At 43.2% G+C, this 20,292-nt stretch overlaps 1 protein-coding gene and 1 long non-coding RNA gene across 7 annotated transcripts in view; both read right to left on the bottom strand.

Moving 5' to 3' along the window:
* Nucleotides 1–6,162: 6,162 nt before the first annotated feature.
* Nucleotides 6,163–20,292, bottom strand: part of LOC147614753 (putative pentatricopeptide repeat-containing protein At3g49142) — a 40,935-nt gene continuing 26,805 nt past the window's right edge. For 3 of the 6 annotated variants that reach the window (XR_015262977.1, XR_015262976.1, XR_015262975.1), the window contains 2 exons: nt 6,703–9,141; nt 6,163–6,649 (listed from right to left, as the gene is read on the bottom strand). Coding sequence is in view for 3 of the 6 variants with exons in the window: in XM_086780089.1 (XP_086636215.1) it covers nt 7,092–9,141 (2,050 nt within the window). In the remaining 3 variants the exon portion in view is untranslated. Of the gene's footprint in view, nt 9,142–20,292 lie in introns of all 6 variants that reach the window. The other 3 variants (XM_086780089.1, XM_086780090.1, XM_086780088.1) reach the window with 1 other exon arrangement.
* LOC147614754 (uncharacterized) lies at nt 18,242–18,892 on the bottom strand. The gene is made up of 3 exons (XR_015262881.1): nt 18,808–18,892; nt 18,585–18,746; nt 18,242–18,470 (listed from the first exon to the last, which is right to left on the bottom strand). It is a non-coding gene; the product is annotated as an uncharacterized LOC147614754 (long non-coding RNA).

Below are 20,292 nucleotides of genomic sequence, written 5' to 3'. Positions count from 1 at the left end.
GTTGACATCGAACGCTTGTACATACCACACACATTCCTACTTGATATTTATCTCAATCAAACCAAGGAGATGAATCGTCGCTTTTACCTTTGGCCTTAAATGTGAAAATCAGCATAATCAATTCAATAATATCATGAGTTAGCCATTGGTTTATCCTCAAGCCATATTCTACATCAAATGTGTGACATATCATCTCCCACTTTACTTGCTTCTTCACATTTTAGAGTTCTTAAGCTCTTCTTGATGTTGTACTATTCTTTGTTACATCGTTACAAACTTGCTACAATGCATGCACTATAGATTATTCCTTTCAATTTCATAATTGACATCAATGAACTCAATCACAATGGCCAATGCAAAACATAAAGATTAGTACATCGTGGTGGTGAGCACAAAAAGCCTATTGACACTACCAGAGGACAAAAACCCTTATTTTCTAATTGCATATTTATGCCACTAAGCGTTGTTGGAAATGTCATTACAACTATAATCAGAAGGTGAATACTACCCTCAAGAAAACTTTAGAAGCAAGAGACAACATAAAGCTCAGTACACCAGGACACTATAAATGCATAGAAAGAGCACAACATAAAGTTCAGTACCAAGGCATTATAAAAGCATAGAAAGACTATGAACTCACATCTAAAAACTCATTTTTAACAGTAAGACAAGCATTATAGTTTGTTTTCAGTAATAACACCAACCTAAAATAGTTTTGACTTTGAATGGAGTGTTATGAAACAATGTCGACAAACGTAATTATAGCTATAATTAAAACAACTCTTACAATAGTTTTGACTTTGAATGGAGTGTTATGAAACAATGTCGACAAACGTCATTATAGCTATAATTAAAAAAACTCTTGCAATGTGACATGGATAAGACTAAAATTCCTCATATCATAGTTAATTGAATCTCCAAGGTCATCATTTGGATTTTTTTTCTCTCATTGTAAATTGATGCAAGCTATCACACCCAAGCAAGGTAAACGTCATCTCATGTACTCTTCTCCTTTCCTCTCCATTATTAGTCTTTTCTTATTCTCCTCATAATTAGTGGCATCCCATTTATGTACTTACCATGTGAATTTTTTTCCCCAGTTCTCCTCATTAAATGTTATGAATAATATATATTCCTCCTCTCTTGCTTTCTCTATTTCTCTCTCTTGTGGCTAACATTTTTATTTCTCTCTCTCTCTCTCTCTCTCTCTCTCTCTCTCTCTCTCTCTCTCTCTCTCTCTCTTGAAATGAAAGTTTTTATATTATTTGATTAATGCATGTCTGTGGTGCTACTTAATGATAGATATTGTTTAAATTTTACAGTTGACAAATGTTATTCATAACTTAATTTTTCTACTTTATCAGAGAGAAATATTAAATAAATATATCTAGCACCTAGATTTGGGATATATAATTATAAATGTGGTCATAATTAGTATTGTAACTCGTGTAATGTTTGAAAGTGGATAATTTATATGCTTAAAAAAGAAGTTTTGGCAACCACATATGGCCAAAAGTACCATATGGTGAGACTTTTAAGAGTATGTATTATTCGCAGAGGGATTTTAAAGACATTATTATTATAGCCAAAAACATAGGGCTAATGACTTTCTCTAAATTCTAACCAAAAATCATTCACTTTTATACTCCTCTCTCATGTGGTTGCATAATCCATTCATAATTTATGTGTCTTCAAAAAAAAACATAATGAAAGCTTGAATGAAAACATTTTCTAATACACATCTATGTTTGTTCAAAGATGTGTTACCAATGTGTAATATGCATTGAACATGCATCTCTCCCTAGGCATTAAACATTGCACTAGTAAACTCATCAACTCTCATTGTAAGGCCTAAAATATCATCTTGAGAAGTGTCTTCTCAAAGTAAAGGAGCAAGAGAGTTCAGTGCAATCAATACCTTTTCTCTTTTTAGTCCTAACTTTGTTGTTTTCTCTCTATAAGTGGTCTAATTACATATTTACTCCCATACTTTCCACTTTGTATAGTTTTTGGCATTAGTGTGATTCGATAAAAGTGGCTTCCCAATATTGTTCCATCCATACCCACCTATCTAGGTGAATCTTGTGTTTTCTTTGATGTTTTCTTTAGCAAGGAATTGCAGTGCTAGTGGTTAGACCACTTTTCTTGGATCATGGAAGTCTCTTTGGAGAGGCTAAAGAGGCCAAGAGGTGTGTCAATCCCTCTTGTTTAAGCCCTTCCTCTACTCTCTAATCAACTAAGTAATCCTTCCAAAAGGTAATGGTTAAGCTAGAAAGCTTGCACCACCTTCTTCTCCAGTCATGCTTAATCACACTCTCACTCAAGTAAGAAAGCATGCATGCACACTTATTACACTTCATTAACACATAGAAGCATGCAACCTACAATCAATCAAGCAAGAAGGTAAGATCTCAAGAGAAGAAGAAAGCTTTGCAGTATATAGTTGGCTTTGATACATCAATCGCCCAAAGCCTTTACATAATGTGGATATATCTTAGGCTAAAGGCAAGGATCTTAGGTGTACAAAAAAGAGTTAACAACCCTCCCTGCCTAGACTTTCTTCTTTCCTCAGAAGCTGTGAAAGATGGGTATGTCGATGTGAGGATCTTCACTTCAAAGTTCCCAATGACCATATAGTCAGGTAGAAGTGAGGACTGCCTTTAAATGTTGGAGTGGTTTGCCATTGTTGCGGGTGAACACAAAATTTTAGCCTGAGAGGATAAACTCATAAGAGAATATCTCTTCAAAGGTTCGCATTTAGAATGCCTCCAAAGATTGGATCCTTGTTAACAACCCATATATCTGGCATCGTGTGGGCCCAAGATTGATGTCAAATGTGAGACCCTGCACATGAGATTCTTCATACTTGTGCCACTACATGGGTCCCTTCTCATCTGAAATCCTATAAACATAGCCATACAAATAGTTACATGCATATGGTGGTCCAATGGGCCTATTCATTCCTCTTTCTTCTAGCTATCACATAGGGGAGCCTTACTTAACTAAAGGTTGTGAATTAATATTAGTGTCCACTCTCATTCATCCCTATCCAATGAAACTTACTAACAAATAATATGTGCATGGACTATTTTTCTTGAACCTAGAATAATAACTTAAGTGTGTGAAATGTTATAGAAAAGGGATGTGGAACATAGGATGTGAGAGGCGAGATATGGGACGTAGATCTTAAGCTATCACCACATATCTCTTACAAAACCAACAAATAAGAGCTCATATGAGAACTAGAGAACTCTTAAGCACCATAGAATCGACAAATCAATGTAAGTATACCACAATAGAGGGTAGCAAGAATAAAAAAGAAGGAGATAAGCTCTCAAAGTAAGCTTAAGCATATAAGAGAGTCCTTTAGAATGTAGGGAAATCAGCTTATATATAAACCGATAAGATAACGGCTCTTGGCTCTCGCCCTTAGCTCATAACCTGTTTAACCTTATTATATTCCAACATGCCACTATTCTCTATCAACTAATACTCAAAGTATTAGCCCATTCACATTACAGGGCATACCTTGGTGTTATCACAAGCATCAATTGCTATATTAGGGCTAACATTCAATTGGCTTTTGCATTTTGAGCATTGAGAATCCATGCTTAGTTAGTGTGACCATCCAATGCATCTTGATTTGGACCCTAATTATGGTGCCTTATGTATTTTACATCCATTTAAGGTGCTCAACCATGAATCAATAAAACCTCTTTGACCCTAATTATGATGCCTTACGTATTTTACATCCATTTAGGGTGCCCAACCATAAATCAATAAAACCTCTTATAGCTAAATTAGTGTTTCAAAGCTATGATTCTTGCCAACAAAATTAGTAAGTGGTGGCATTCCCACATAATTGAGGATTGAACCTTTGGTAGCCATTTGACTATTACCCTAGCTGCCCTCAACCATCCACAAATTGCTATTTTTAGGTGGTAAGTGTGTAGATCCAAAATGAACAATTGGGAAACCCGTTGGCCCTTGTTAGTCATTGACTGGCATTGATTGGGTTAATATCACCCCCTCAATGTTTGACATCCAATCCCTTGGATGTGCTGAGGTTGATAAGGCTTATGGCTCAAAATTGAAAGTTACTGCCCCAAATTGAGGTGAACTTGACACTTGAAATGATTATAGTGCCCACATGAGGCTTGTTGTACACTAGAAACTTGGTGTATCCTCAAGTTGATGATGGACCATAGGCCAAGATCCAACCAATTCAGCTTGTTAATCATCATGAGAAAATTGATTGAATCACTTGTTGTAGCTTCTCTTTGTAGGAGATTGGTTTACATTTGCAATGCACAATTTGAACAGTTATTGATGAGCATGGCAACATTGAATTCTATGATAATCTCTTGAGAATATTGTGCATGGTTGAACTGAGAATTCAAGGGTCTTTGATTAGGTGGATTAAAGGCGTAAGCAACCCCTATTGCTTATGAGTTGAACCTTTATTTAACTTAAAGTTCTCTTGTGTACTAGCATCAATCAATGTGGCAATGTGCCATTTGTTGTTTGTAGGTTCCAATAACATCTTTCTCTTATAGCAAACACTATCTATGTCTAACAAGAGTAAGATGATTTAGGCTTGTAGAAGTTGTTATGGAGTGCAGTGGCTTGCTCAAATTTACCATGTAAACCTTTTATTACCACATTTGTACACCGATGATTGAGACAGCCAATAGCAGAGGTGGTTCAAATGCTTTGATCAGCATGTTGAGGACCCCATTTTGTTAATTCCATGGACCTTCATTTCTAGTTTGATCCTCTCACCACAATGTTCACATATGTGTTTGTTATATCATCTAAATGGTGGTTATGATGATTTTGGATTGATTCCCATTGTTGATGTATCCATACTAGCTTCCCCTTCTTTCTTAATTATGTTTGTGTTACTGCCTCTTGTCTGACTGTTTTCTTTCCCTTTTGTCTTTCTTTTGTTCTAATGTGCCTCCTTCCTTCGTTGCTAACTTAATCGGAGATTACCTTTTTATGAATGTTAGGCAATTTCAAGACTGGATTACATGTTGATGGAAGTAAAAATGAGATGAGACTCCACTTGACTAAAGAGTTATTAGCCCCTTGACCTCCTCTGTTATTTATACAATCCAACCACTAAAAAACATTATCCTTGGTGCACATAGTTAAAAAGCAATGCACTTCGCCTAGAATGGCTTACACGTGTTGTGATGGAAGAAGTAAAGATAAGAGCCCCCATTTTACTGGAGAGCTACAAGCCCATTGACAACCTCTATTCTTCATGTAGGACTACTGACGAGATGGCAGTGGAGCTACTCTCCACATTATTGATGTCCTATCAGCAAATCACTTGTTTACAGTCACCGAGTAGATGATTACATGGATGCAATAATCCCTCGCAAGGACTTCATCACTATGCTCAGGAGTTGCAGGTTGAAATAAAATGGAAAAAAAGTTATGGGAAGCTCTTACCCAGGTTGAAGTTAAAAAGTTATGGGAAGCTCTTACCCAGCAGTCTTTTTTGTTGGTTGTCCCACAATGAGGATGGTGTGGATTGGGGACACCTTCAGGGCACCATCGTAGCTATAGGAGAGATTGACAGACCCAATGGCTTGACGATGGGAGGTCGACAGGTGGGGTTGAGGTTGCTGAGGTGGGGTGCTATGCTATGAAGAGCTTAAATTGGAGTAAAAAGGGTTGTTAATTTGAGGACTTCAAACATGACTTTGGCATACCACGTCATAGTATGGCATAGGTGATAGTTCCATGTTACTTACTACGGGGATTTATGGTAAGATATGGGTACCTCATTGGTGTCCCATATGATTTGGAAGTACATCTGTCCCATGGTAGCCCAGTGACTGCATACTTGAAGCTTATGCTTTTGTGTCTTTGACCCCTATAATTGCAGCTATCCGCTAGCAGTCTTGAAATATCTATAAAGTACATGCACAAAGCAAAGTATTATAAGAACCACTAAGGTGGGGAAAATCCGTGTGGCTTGTATTTGCAGTATCATTTTTGTATTTGGTGCCTTCCCTCGGTTGGTGGTATCACAGGCTCCTACTGCTACACTTTCAAATTTGCCCGTGTGCCTTTCCTTGGTTGGTGATATCACAGGCTCCTACTATTCAAAACTCTAATCAATGCTCAAATCTGACCCAAGCCTAGCTATGATTGGGAGCGTAAAGACAATATAATTAGAGCTTAAGAACTGAAGTCCAGAAACTATTGACTTACCTTCACTTTGAAACTCGTATAGTTGACAGGAAAGTGAAAGCCATTTCTAATGCAAGAGGCACCAATTAAGAGGCCAGCCAATTGCTTCATTACCTCATATATGGTGAAGTATATTCAAACTAGGGTGTCTTGACTTTAAAGTGCTGGACAGTATTGAGCAGATTCCCAGGAACTGCAGGAAGACCCTCATTTTTGAGAGCTTTACCACTGGTGACAACCAATCTTAGGATTCAAGATGGAAAATTCTGGAGCAGCAACGCAGCTGACTGGCTGCATAGAAGTAGAGAGGACGTTCAACTCTGGTGCTGCAGAAAAGGGATGCCATCTGAGACCCTGTTCCAGCAGCTCAAAAATCCCTTAATCTCCAACCTTGGTCTAGCATGTATGGTGGAATGGACATTGGAGGGGCTTGGGGCAAAACCTAGTCCCTCTTCTTGTCGCTGAAGTGGATGTTGGGAGGGTTTGGGGCGAAACCTAGTCCCTCTTCTTGTCGCTTCTGCAAGTAAAAGAGAAAGTTGCAGCATCTAGCTTGTCTGGTAGCTGCTTTGAGCATGTGACATTGAAGGCTGAAGTGAATCAGTATGAAACCTTGTAAGAACCCGGAGGATATGCGTTTCTTTGCAGTACTCAAGGGTAGGAAAGCCATTTCTAAGACTTGTAAGAATAACCTGCCTGCATATCCTTAAGCAGTATACATCTGGCAGAATTGCTACACTGAGGTTCTTGAGCCAGCAGTTCACATGGCCCGGGATGCATCACCGAGACCTTAAAGGCATCTAAGGTGAAAGACTGCAGTGCTCTTCCTTGACAAGAACCTTACCTGGTTTGAAAGGGGAGGATGATGCATGAAAACCGTCCGCCTTTCAAAAGAAGTCGTCACAGGAACAAGCCCCATCCAAAAACCGGTGAACACGGTAGGGATCTGCTATTACAATGCTTCGCCTTTCTATCTTCGAGATGAGCTTGGTGGCATCATGACAATCAGCACAAATGCGAAGATTCTTGGACACACGAACAGTCGCACCTTCTGGTAAACTGATAAGCCCAAAAGAGATGGCCAATTTTTCGCAATGTCCCCACAAGGTATCCTCTTTGACTTCATCCAAGGAAGAGGGCAGCAATCCTCTACCCTTTATCACATCACGTAGGCTCCGAAGCTTCTCATAGATCATCTCAGTTTTTGGGTGGCTTCTGTCTCCAACCATGAAATCATGCACCTTGTTATGCACCTCAATGAAGGCCTTCCCGGGCTTCTTTATTGCATTTGCAAAGAGCCTAAGCTCTTCAACACGGTCTGCATCCTCCTGCATGCCAGCGTGAGCATAAATATTCGACATGAGCACGTACCCAGCCGAGTCCCTTTCATCCGAGGCCACCACACCCCCATAACATTGTCTTCCTAGCTCCACATCATTGTGAGTCCGACAGTGAGCAAGCAAAGACCTCCAAGCTCCAGTGTCGGGCTGGAAGGGCATAGTCCAGAGTAGATCTTTTGCTTCAGTCAAGCTTCCTGCACGGCCCAGAAGGTCGATCATACAGTTAACATGTTCTTGTACTGGTGCAATCCCATGCTCTTCTCTCATCGATGTAAAGTGATGGCAACCTTCATGTACCAGGCCCAAATGGCTGCATGCAGACAGAAGACATGTGAAGGTTACAACATCTGGCTTAACGCCTTCCTGTAGCATACTTTCAAAAGATGTCAGGGCAAGTTTATGCTGACTGTGACGAGCGTAACCTGAAATCATCAAGTTCCATGTTTCCACACCACGTTCAGGCAATTTATCAAAGACTTCACGGGCATCATTGAGACTCCCACACTTGTTGTACATTTTTATGATGGTGTTCCATGTGATAGCATCTAACCCACAACCCTTCTCCATGATCTGGGCATGGACCAACTTGGCATGGTTCAGAGCGGCAACACTGTAACATGCTTTTAGAATGCTGATGAAAGTGACTTGGTTTGGCTCCATGCCCTCCTGCTGCATTTGCTGGAAAACATGAAGGGCCTCCTGACCTTCTCCGCGCTGAGCAAATCCTGCTATTATCCCATTCCATGTCACACTATTTGGCTTTATGCCCTTCTCTTGCATTTGTTGTAGAAGTCCAAGAGCCTCATCACCATGCCCGTTTTGGGCCCAACCTGAAATCATTGCATTCCATGTCTCCTTGTTTGGCTGCAGACCCTCCTGATGCATGCGTTGGAAAAGCCCACTAGCATTGTGAATGTGGCCATGCTGGGCATAGCCTGCAATAATTGCATTCCATAACACAACATTCCTAGCTGGCACTCTTTCAAACACACTGAAGGCATCTGTAAGCTTTGCACATTGAGCATACATGTCCACAAGGCTGCAGGCAACAAATAAATTTGACTCAAACCCACTTTCAGCAATGTGTTTATGGATCAGCTTGCCCTGACTCAGGGCTTGCGTACTTGCACAAGCTTGCAAAACAGCAACAAATGTATGTCCATCCAAATGCAAGCCTGACCGCCTCATGAGGTGATAAAGTTTGATGGCTTGCTCACCATTCCCAAGCTTGGCGTGTGCCAAAATAATCTCACTCCAAGCGAACACATTCGGGTGTGGCAACTGGCAAAACACTCGGTGTGCTTCCAGCAAACTTCCACAAAAAGCAAATAAGCGAATCAAGTGGCTCCCTAGGTAGGCACTTGATTGAAGCTTCTTTCTCATGATAAGGCTTTGCACTTGCCTTCCGACATCAAGGTTCTTCTTATTGATGCAACCCTGCAGAACACAGTAAAGCACATTTGTAGAAGCACCAGCTCCATGTCGATCTAGTAGCTCCACCAATCGGAATGCAGAACTGAGTTGCCCCTCTTCACATAATCTTCTTAAATTGTTGAAGACCTTATGTGAGCCCCGAGGACCATCGTTCTTGGCCCCTCTGCACAAATCCAATGGGCAGTCAGACTGCAAGGTGCATAGTTGTGAATAAGAACCATTGCATTTAATTGGACAGAAAAGAATGTGAAAGGGGTTGTGCCCAAAAAACCAAATCAAAGAAAGTTCTTAACAAGACAATTTTTTTATGCAGATGGCATATCACAGGAATGCCATACCCCCCTCTACCTTCACAAGTGCCACAATTTTGACTTAGTAAAGTAGACTCACATACAAAGCAAGCAACAAGAGCAAGTATAAAAAACAGCTTAAGAGTGATGCCATATAGCTCCCCACTCTGGTCATTGAAGTCCTAGCAGGTTGGATTCCCTGCATTTCTTTTTCTTTTCACATAAATTTAAACTCTCAACTCCAAAAGCCTCACTTCTATTGTCAGGTGCATCCAGCACTTGGGTGCGGAGGACATGATTGTACAAGAAAGTGCAAGCCCTATGCATAGTTGTCACAAGGCGCACCTCTAACAGTTCGAGGCGTATGACTGCCTGATCGAGGCGTCCTCCGAATTTAATTTTATTTTTTATTTTTTTTGCTGGTTTGAGTCTTTAGATGGGGGCTTTAAGGGCCCAAGGCAGCCCCTCTCACACACACTCTCTCTCCCTCATTCTCTCCCTCCCCCCCTTAAGCCTTTCTCAAGACCCAAAGTTCAAAGTTCAAACTTCAAACTTCAAACACACTAGAATGATAATATTTTTTATACCCACTTTTGGAGGCTATCTCTATACTCTGCCGGTTCATTTCAGTTCATTTCATTTTACTTTGTACCCTTGAATCTTGATGATGTATCCAGATGATGAGGATGAACTATTTTGGTCTCATAGGTCATTTTGGCCTTTTGCAGACGTTTAATACAACTTTCTTTCTTTCACACACACTCTCTCTCCCTCTCTCAGACACACCCTCTCTCTCCCTCCCTCAAGGCTCATACATACACACTCTACTCTCTCTCTCTCTCTGTCAACTTTCACTATATATATTATATCTATCTATCACTATATATATATATATATATATATATATATATATATATAACAGACGCCTCTAACACACCTCTAACGTCTCTAAAAAATATGAGTCTTTCAAGGCGCATACCATACCCGCCTCGTACCAAACACCTCTGACGCCTCTAACAACCTTGGCCCTATGGCTAGACACCTAGCCCCTTGTGAACCTTGTCCAAGATGTGTCAGCCAATGTGCCACCACAAAAAGGTCAGGCTCAGTTTTGCATGTCTTGCACATGTCCGTCGTGCTTGTCCCGCACACTAATGTAACCCTCTTAAATGATGTATTGACATTAGTGTGCTTGTCCCGCACACTAATGTAACCCTCTTAAATGATGTATTGACATTCCGGGCACTTATAGCCGGGTGAATTCATAGACCTTGGATGACTGACATCATCCCTCTACTACATGTGGACTCCATCCTTGGCAACTTGCTTCCAAAATTTGAGGCACCGTCCCCAAGGTGGTAGCCTAGTGGATAAGGCTTTGGACTTTCTACAAGAGGTCCTGGGTTCAAATCCTCTTGACGACACCTCATACTAAGGGTGTGTTCGCGTGCACGTGGGCACATAGGCCACCATCCGCACACCTTAGCCCGTCATCGTTCGATCGTCATGGCGCTTGCTTCCATCCTCCTCTTTGGCAATCCTACCGTGACAATAGTGTGCAATGCTTACCCTTCAAGATCACACTTTGGATCAGGGACGATGGTTGTGCCATGGACATCAAAGATCGTGACTCAACTTGCGACGCCTAGTTCTACAAACGCTGGGTGTTCACTCCAATCCATAGTCACAAGGGAACGTCGTTCCAAGCTCTTGGAACGGGGGAACGCGTTCCATAGAGATAGCCGTTCCCGTTCCCGTTCCAAAATGGCACCGCAGACCATGTAAGAAATATAAGTGAACTATGTATCATGTAGAACACATCTATGCATTATCATGGCCACTACTGAGATGGTTTGAGGTTCTTTCTTTACTATGCCTCTTTCCAAAGCATTTACAGATATATAAAGTAAATTTATAAACACATTTATGCAATGATGTGGCGTTCCCGATTCCGTTCCCTTTTATTCAAGCTTTTCGTTCCCGTTCCAAATAGTCATCCGTTCCCCAAAACGTTCCCGTTCCCTTGTGACTATGCTCCAATCAGTCGAGTGACTAGCTTGTGGGGTACGTCCCACAGCTTGTCCACTGCTTACAAAGTGGCCAATATTTGGAAGGGTGGTTACTCCCTGTGGTACTCGGGTGTGTGTGTGGTGAGCAGTATGGTGTGTGTGTGTAGCCGAGTGAAATTCCCATGTGAGACTATGAATGGAATAAGACCTCATGAAAAAAAAAAAAAAACTGGGGCACCCTTGACCACTTGGATCTTGTCTTCAAAACCTACTGCAATCTTGAATTGCTTCAATCTCTAATGCTTTGTTCTGTTAAAATATGTGCATTTCATATGTTGTGTGGGAACTAAGTCTTATGTAGATTTAAATCTTTTATTAAGTTGGTGCAAGTCAAGATACATCTTTGTAGGTCGTGAAGCTTCATGACGTGTGCCTATTTAAAGGCCTCCCTCCCCACTCTTGTTTATTATCCATTCAAAAGCATATTCCACGCTTGATCTGCTGGCTGAAGTATCGCCATTGTATAAACCTTTTGCTGTAATCAAAGCTTGATCTTGTCAAGTTGTCAGACATCTCTCTCTCTCTCTCTCTCTCTCTCTCTCTCTCTCTCTCTCTCTCTCTCTCTCTGTTTTGCTTCCCCATTGTGCAACTCTAACAAGGTATCATCAGTCTAGGTCCTGGCTGCCTCATCTGCGATCTTTCCCCTCCTTCCTCCTACGTTTTTTTGGAAGCAAGAAGCTGGCTGCATTCTTGGACAGTGGCTGCACTTTCTTCCTGGAGTGCCTCTCCTCACCGGCGCATTATCTAGTGGTGCTCCTGCCCCTACGTTCCCTGCAACGCATCAAGGTGCAAGTCCAGGTGGCTGCATTTTTGTTTCTCAGCGCATTTTCAACAGTGGCTGGTGGTATGTGGCCTGTTCTTACAGTCAGAACAGCAGCTGGAGGTGGTTTCTTCCCGTGAAAGCAGCTTCAACAGTCCCTCCACTTCCCCAGCTACCCTCCCTTCCCGTTGGGTGCTTTTCGAGTGTTGGAGATTGGTCCTGGAGTGCTGAGATTCTGAGTTCAAAGGCTTGCTTGAGAAAGGTGGACTATTGCTGTGGATATGGATCCCCCCTGTTCGAACAAGGAGGACGCTCAACGGAACTAGCAATGCTTATTAGAAGCTGATTTTGTGGGTCTGGTTTGTCCTCGTCTCACAGGGTGGGTAAGGTCAGGGTGTCTTTTAATGGTCAGGATCAGGCTTGCTACAATGCACAAGAACGGTCGGAGCCAATGCTACACTCCAGGGAAGAAACGTCACTTGGCCATAGTTGCCAGGCGTTTCAGAAACGGCAGGTATGAAACGGGTTTCATACGTTTTGAAACGTTTCATAAAAGGTAAGAAACGGGTAAAAAAAGGTTTCATACAAAACAGAAAAAATCACAAAGCAAAGTACAACCATACTTTGCCCAAGTGGCCTTGAGAGGCTCCATCTCCATCTCCACAGCCAGTTGCTCCTTGCGAAGCTCAGTAGTGCGCAATGTCTCGTAGGAGGGGCCATCCCACTCACACCCAATGCGGGAGATAGCTCTCATTGCCTTCTTCCATCGAGGAGTCCTGACAATGTGGAAGGATAATCCACATTGAATAAACAACTTCATCAACTCCCTCGTTGCCTCTTTCATAGCCTTTTGCATCCCTGCATGTACATGTCCTTTCTTGAACACTGGAAGACTAGTTCTTTTGGCTCGAGGTGCCGAGCTAGAACCACCTGCAACACCACCTGCAACCTCACCACTGGTATCTTCCTCTCTGATACTGCGAGTCCTCTTGGAGACACTTTGACGTGCTTCAGGCTCTCCCAGATTGGGGATATCCTCAAGGGGGATACCTAGTTGCATGGCCTTCCAAGCCTTGAGGCTATCATAGATTTCTTGTGGCACATGCTTACATGGCCCAATGCCGAAACCCTTTGTTTGTGAGAAATGTGCCTTCAACCTGGTGACACTGCCATGGTGCTTATCAGCACAAAAGTTGCATTTCCACTTTCCGGAGCCTGAGCCACCATATCTAGACTCGAAGGTGACATTGTTCCAAAGAGAATCACCTGTTCGAGGCATCCTACAAGACGAGGATAAATGCAGATTGTTGGCCCTGCAAGTGCGACACATAACATAAACTAATCTCAATAGAGCAAGGGTGGACCGTGGAAGATATGCCATAAATATTGATGGAAGAGAAAAAAGTGTGCTGTTTTGTGAGTTGTGCAGAGAAAACCAACTTAAAGCAAAACAGGACATTACCCCTTTGGAAGACCTCTACAAGGCCCAAGGACACCAAGGAGCAGGGGGTCGACAGAAGCGATGGAAGGACAAGAAGGATGGCACGCAAATCGGCGAACTCACATGCGGGGCCACTGGGAAGCGTGATAATATGCGCCGTACGAATCCAGGAAAGAAAACGTTTTTTAAGGTTTTTAAAAATTGCATGATGTATGAAACGCGTTTCATACTGTACGAAACGTTTCGTACGTTTCAAAAGTGTATGAAACGCGTTTCTATGCAACACTGCACTTGGCAAAGGATTATTTGTCCAAGAAGAAGGACAAAGCCAAGGTCAAGGACAAGTCTACTGTCACGTGCGCGCTTGTGCCATGGCTAATCTTCAGCATGAACATCAGTAATCGCTGGTTAATAAGAAGTTAACTCAGCATTTAGATCATCATCATCACCATGAGGGTCTGGACTCTGGAAGACTGTCGGCAGCAGCCAGCAAGTAGTCGGCTATCATCCGCATTAAAACCAGGACAGAGGACAACATTGAAGTGAAGCGCAGCCAGTCAAAGGGAATTTAATCTCCAATTTTTGTCCAGCAGTTGGCCGACTGGCATCCCTCACATATAGATGAGCAAAAGGGATAATTCAGTCAATCATTAAGTCATCATTCATTGATAAATCATTAGAAGTCAGCAATAGTCATGTAGAGAGGCTAGAGGTCAACCCCTACAAGACCATGTACATTCATCAGTAACCTTTTTGTACAATATTAATACAGAAAAACCCTAACACCAATCTCTCTCTTCTTCTCTCTCCTCTGTCTTAATCATGTTTAATTAGCATCTTGTTCTTAATCAAGCTTAGGATTGTGGATGAGTACAGCAAGGCTTCCGCACACGCAACATTGGTATCAAAGCATTCACGCTCAGCCCACTAAGTATAGTCCCAAGGAAGGTGCCCAATTCCAACAGAAGAATGCAACAGGATAGCAGATGAAGAGGTCTGCAACAAGCAAAGGCAGAGGAAGCATTCCTTGAGGGTATGTACTCAGAACCCGTACATCATTAAGCTCTCGGATCAGTTCCAAACGCCTAGCAATAGGCATGATCAATTCCAACAGGTGACCCATTATTGTGTTAAGGGTAAGGCAAAAGCAAGCATGGGGACAGCAATGGAACAGATGCTCAATTCTTCAATGAGACTTGGAAGTGGAGATCAAGACAGAAGCTGTTCATACAAAAATATCAGTCAGTTTAAGTCAAAGTCAGTGGCAGTCCAGGGAGGAAGGATGATAGTGTCCACACCATGCCATGGCTAATCTTCAGCATGAGCATCATTAATCCTTGGTTAATAAGCAGTTAAGTCAGCATTTAGGTCATCGTCATATCATCATCATCATCATCAATATCACCATCATCACCATGAGGGTCTAGAGGACTTGTCGACAACAACCAGCACCATCGGCAATCACCAGCATGAAAGCCAAAACAAAGGACAACATTGAAATGAAGCGCAGCTAGTCACAGGGAATTTAATCTCCAGTTTTTGTCCAGCAACTGGCCGATTGGCATACCTCACAAAGACCCGTTCTGTCTGAGTCCATAGAACTCATCTCCCAGGCCGGTCATATACTGGGGCAAGAGGAACCTGGTCTTAAGGTCATGAACAAATGTATCCCAACTAAAAGCTGTGACACCTGTGGTCTGGTTTGTATGAAGACTAGACCAATGCTGCCACCAAGTGATTGCCTCACCTGTAAGGTGGGGAGCCACTACGTACACTCTATCCTGAGGATCTGTGATCCAAGCTAATGGAAAATGAGTAGTAAATTGATGAATAAACTGATTAACTGCTAAATGATCACACTTACCATCATACTTACTAAAATTCGGTTAACTTCGAATGACGATAGTCGATGTCGCAAGCTGTTGGCTGGTAGCACCTGAGGCTGGGGAAACTGAAGAGAGGTGCTAGTATCTAAGATGCATGGCCTTCTTTTTCCTTTGGTGCCCGAGTAATATACGTTCTCGATCGAGCTCTCGTTGGTGCTCTCGCGCGGCGAGTTCAGCTTGATGTCGGTCTTCTTCGATACTGGGTTGGGCTTCCTCGTAGTCCCATCTATCTACTTTTTCTTGCTGCTTTCTTGCTTCAGCTTCAGCTTTTTCTTGCTGCTTTCTTGCTTCAGCTTCTGCTTTCTCTTCTCATATTCCCTTCCATCTGCTCTCTATTGTTCCACCCACACATGGTAGAAACAATCTTCAAGAGAGCACGTAGGACAAGAGAACACTACACACGGTATGTTGTGCTTGTCACTACCCTTTGAAGTGCCCATGTTCCCTTCCATCTGCTCTCTAATGTTCCACCCACACATGGTAGAAACAATCTTCAAGAGAGCACGTAGGACAAGAGAACACTACACAAGGTATGTGAACCATGAGTTTCATAAGTCCAATGCATCCCAAATAAAGGGAGCCAAAAAGAATAATCCATAAACCTGAGGATGGATCCAAATCCCTAGAAGAGAAGTCCAGGAATCCATAGACCTGGATACCATAATCCTTGTATACCATAACTCTTACCACATACTCCGTGCTAACCACACCCCTTGGAGTAGAGGTGGACTTTATTCATAAAAGCATCATATCCATGAGATATCCAAAGATTTCTTCTCTATAAACTCGGACAGATTCGTCCATAGAAATTGCTTGTGAAGCCCAATATCTATATAAATCTCGTCCAAGAAAGAAATCTCCATAGATATAATCCATCCCAATAAAGGGAGCCGTGAAAAGAATTCATCCCATTAAAGAGAGCCATAAACAATGTTTCCCTGAAACCATCTCAAGGCAAACAACAACACCTTTCTCCTTGCATAGCTATACAAGGGTTAGTAAACATCAAAAACACTTCATAGCAAAAGCACTAACTTTGCAAAGTCAATGTATACTTAGCTTTACTTTGCCAGGTTGGTCATGAAGCCAGAAGAAATATCTCGTCACCATATCGTTAATATATCCTAAGATATATCTCCATATAGCTTGCCTGTAAGCTTGATAATATAATCCACAATATCCATATGGAAAGAGTGCTAAACGTGTGCACATAAAGCCAACTCCATACTTCCAAGATAAATTTTGTGAATTCATAAATCCTTAGACCAAGCTGTCTATTGCTCATGCTCTTGCTTCATAGGCTCTGAAGTGGCTGGCCATGCTTAATAGCAATGATGGTAAGTGTGGTCCCCACTTGAGATCTTTTCTCTTCCTTATTGATAGAAAGAAGCCTGTGCTTCCAAGAAAGCTTATGCTCTGATACCAATGTAACGCACGGCGGCGCCGCTCGGGGGACTAGGGCCTTTGACACACTTGTTGATACCATCAATGCATATTAAAACACTTAAACATGGCCACAACCTTAACACATATCCATCATCACTTTGCATAAAACATAAAAGCTGGACAAAATATCCACAACTGCTGAAAATGGAGCTTGCACGAGTGACACCGCATAGAGGCCGGAATGGGCCGACCCCCCCCCCCCCCCCTTGGAGTATTTTATTACCCAAGGAGAATAATATGTACAAGCTTTGAGGGCCTTACTCTCCCCACGGGAGATGCCAGATTATCCATATACAAATGCCATAACACAGCCCAACACGAGGCAACCAAGCCAGAACATAGGCTGTAGAAATGCCGAGCCAATAATATAATCCATATACCTCCGTGTAGGCATATGCTCACTTATGGTAGTGCTATGTGTGAACAGGGCTTAACCAAGGGTACTTTTTCCCATGTGGTTTTCCCCTTGGACATCAAGTGTGAAAGGACACATATAATATTTTGTAGTTCTATATTATATGGATGTGGCACACATGCAAGGGTTGACTTGCATTTTGTGGATACCACACTTTTGGCTCACTCTCTCTCTCTCTCATTTCTCTGTGTGAGCTTCTCTACCTTGCACCTAACCCTAATGTGCAGGTTTGTGTGTGTGAGTGTGTGAGTCCAACACCCAACATTTGGTATCAGAGCTGGGAGCTTGCCCTAGAGCAGTGCTTGTGTGAATCTACCCAAAAAAAAAAAATTGTGAAATTCCGTCGACGCTGTGTTTTTTCCGTCGACAGCGAATTTTCGTCGACGCTGTGTTTTTCCGTCGACGTCCGTCCGTCTGTGGCTTCCGTCCGCCGGTTCCGTCCAACTGCTCCAACGTCCGGCCGCCGAATTCGGGCGGCACTAGTGGGGAGCCCACCACCTCCGCCCAACTCCGCGGGCGGCACCGCTCATGCAGCCGGCGTCCCAGTTGCACCTCCCCCCTGTCCGTCGGCGCTTGGGAGATCGTCACCTCAGTGCCGGCCTGGGCCGTCGACAATCCGCACCACATCGCCGTTCAGTTCCGTTCCCACGGCGTCGATCGTCGGTTCCGTTCCAGTCCCCGTACGCCGTCTCCGCCACAGCAACCGTCGACCGTCGACAATCGTTCTGCTCCCGACTGACGCCCGCCGTCGCCCAGCTTCGACGACGCCCAGGTGCGCCTCCGACCCCCGTCGAAGCAACCGCCGGCCCACCGTGTGTTGCCCTGCCGTTCCGTCCAGGCCGTCTCTGCTACGTCGACGGTCCATACCTTTCCGTTCCGGGCCCCCGTCGCTCTTCCGTCCGTCTACCCAGTACTCGCCGTCTGCTCAAACCTCCGTGCACGCTAGCCCACGCGTGGCCTTTGTTCGACGCCAGCGCATCGTCAACACTGTTCGCACCCAGTGCTCCCCGTGCTGGCCCACGGCTGCTGCCCGCCACCAGCTCACCTGCCCAACACAGCACGCCTTCTCGCCTTGTTCTGAAGCGCCTACCCGACTGACGACTCACCAGTGGGAATTCGTGCTAGCCCACGGCACGCATGCTCGCCTGCCCGACTCCAGCTTCCGCCGTGCTGCTCACCCTACACCTGCACGCCTAGACGATTTCTGCCGACTCGCCCATCGGCTGTCCTCAGCCATCCGCCGTCCAGCTGCCTCCGTGTGCCTAGCAGGCCACTCGACTGTGTGCTCCCAGCCTACACTCTGCAAGCCTGAAGGTATTTCTCTGTCAAAATTTTTTATCAAACCCAAATACAAAATCTGCAGCCATTGCAGTGCAGGTCATATGCCGATTTTGCAGACAATGAAATTGCAGATGAAATTTGGGGGTTTTTGAAATTGAGGTCAAAATCAGCAAATTGAACCTCTCTTATTTGCAGAAATTTGGGGGGTTTTGAAATTGAGGTCAAAATCAGCAAATTGAACCTCTCTTATTTGCAGAAATTTGGGGGTTTTTCAAAATTGAGGTCAAAATTGGCAAATTGAAGCTCTTACATTTGCAGAAATTTGGGGCTTTTGTGGAAATTGGCAAATTAGATGCACATTGAAGCGATTGGAGTGCATACAAATTGGGGATTTTCTGATTGGAGCATGTAATTGGGCATTACAGTTGCGATTTGTCGCGTATGTACACACATTGAGTGTAATTGGACAATTTGGTGCAGGTTTACACTTGCTTTGGTTTGCAGGCATACATTTGCGCAGGACATTTGGTTGCCTGGCAGTGCACATTGGTGCTTGGTTTGCTTGCAGTTATACTTTGTTGACATGGCACAGAATGCTACAGATGTATTTGGTGTGCTCACCCAGGAGGACAAGCTGGATGGATCTAACTACTCCCTCTGGAGTTTTATGATCCGTAATTTGCTGGTAGCCAAAGGGCTTTGGGGCAACGGAAACCATTCCCCAAAGATGGAGCTGTTAGAGCTGAAAGTAAATTACAGCTCATACATAGTGATGTATGTGGTCCAATGCGGACACCATCCATAGGGGGACATCTTTACTTCGTCACATTCATTGATGACTACTCCACGTTTGCTTGGGCTTACCCTTTGAAAGCAAAAGAAGATGTGTTTACATGCTTTCGACACTTTGTAGCAATGGCTGAAAATATGTGTGCATGTAAAGTCCAAACACTCCGCTCAGATAGAGGTGGAGAATACATGTCAAATGCATTCAAGGATTATATGCTTCAAAAGGGCATCAAACACCAATGTACTGTGCCTTATACACCGCAGCAGAATGGTGTAGCTGAAAGAAAAAATAGATCTCTCATGGAGATGGCAAGATGCATGGTGAAAGCACAAAAGTTGCCTCACAAATTTTGGATGGAAGCTATAATGTGTGCAACTCATTTGTTGAACAGGTGTCCAACAAAAGCTTTGAAAACCATAACACCATTTGAGGCTTGGTATAGCCGAAAGCCAACAGTGGATTATATGCGTACATTTGGGTGTTTGGCATATGCACATGTGCCAGAACAACTCCGAACAAAGCTTGATGACAAAGCAATTAAATGCATTTTTGTGGGCTACAGCAATGAAAGCAAAGGATACCGTCTTTATAATCCAACTACACGAAGGATTTTTGTAAGTAGAGATGTGGTATTTGCTGAAAATTCAGAACAGCCCATGGTCAGCTTGTATAAAAACAATGATATAGGCATACAGGACATGTTTGATGGACTTTTACCCATTGCAATTAGGGGGGATTCAGAACAGCCAGCCCCTACACAAGAAAATCCACATGTAGAACATGTGGAACAGCCAGCCATTCAGCCCCCTTCTGTGGAAGAAGTGGAAGATCTTGTCAGGGAAGAGCAAACAGCCATAGACACAGCCAAGTCAGTGCCAAGATGGTTGCTGAAAACTTTGCAAGAAAGCAAACTTGCAGCTCCACTCACAGGTAGAA

The sequence above is a fragment of the Cibotium barometz genome, chromosome 41 (genome assembly GCF_041138505.1).
Source record: "Cibotium barometz isolate CiBa-2024 chromosome 41, ASM4113850v1, whole genome shotgun sequence".
NCBI lineage: Eukaryota > Viridiplantae > Streptophyta > Polypodiopsida > Cyatheales > Cibotiaceae > Cibotium > Cibotium barometz.
Note: the sequence above shows the minus strand (reverse complement) of the source record. Positions and strands in the feature narration are given on the sequence as shown.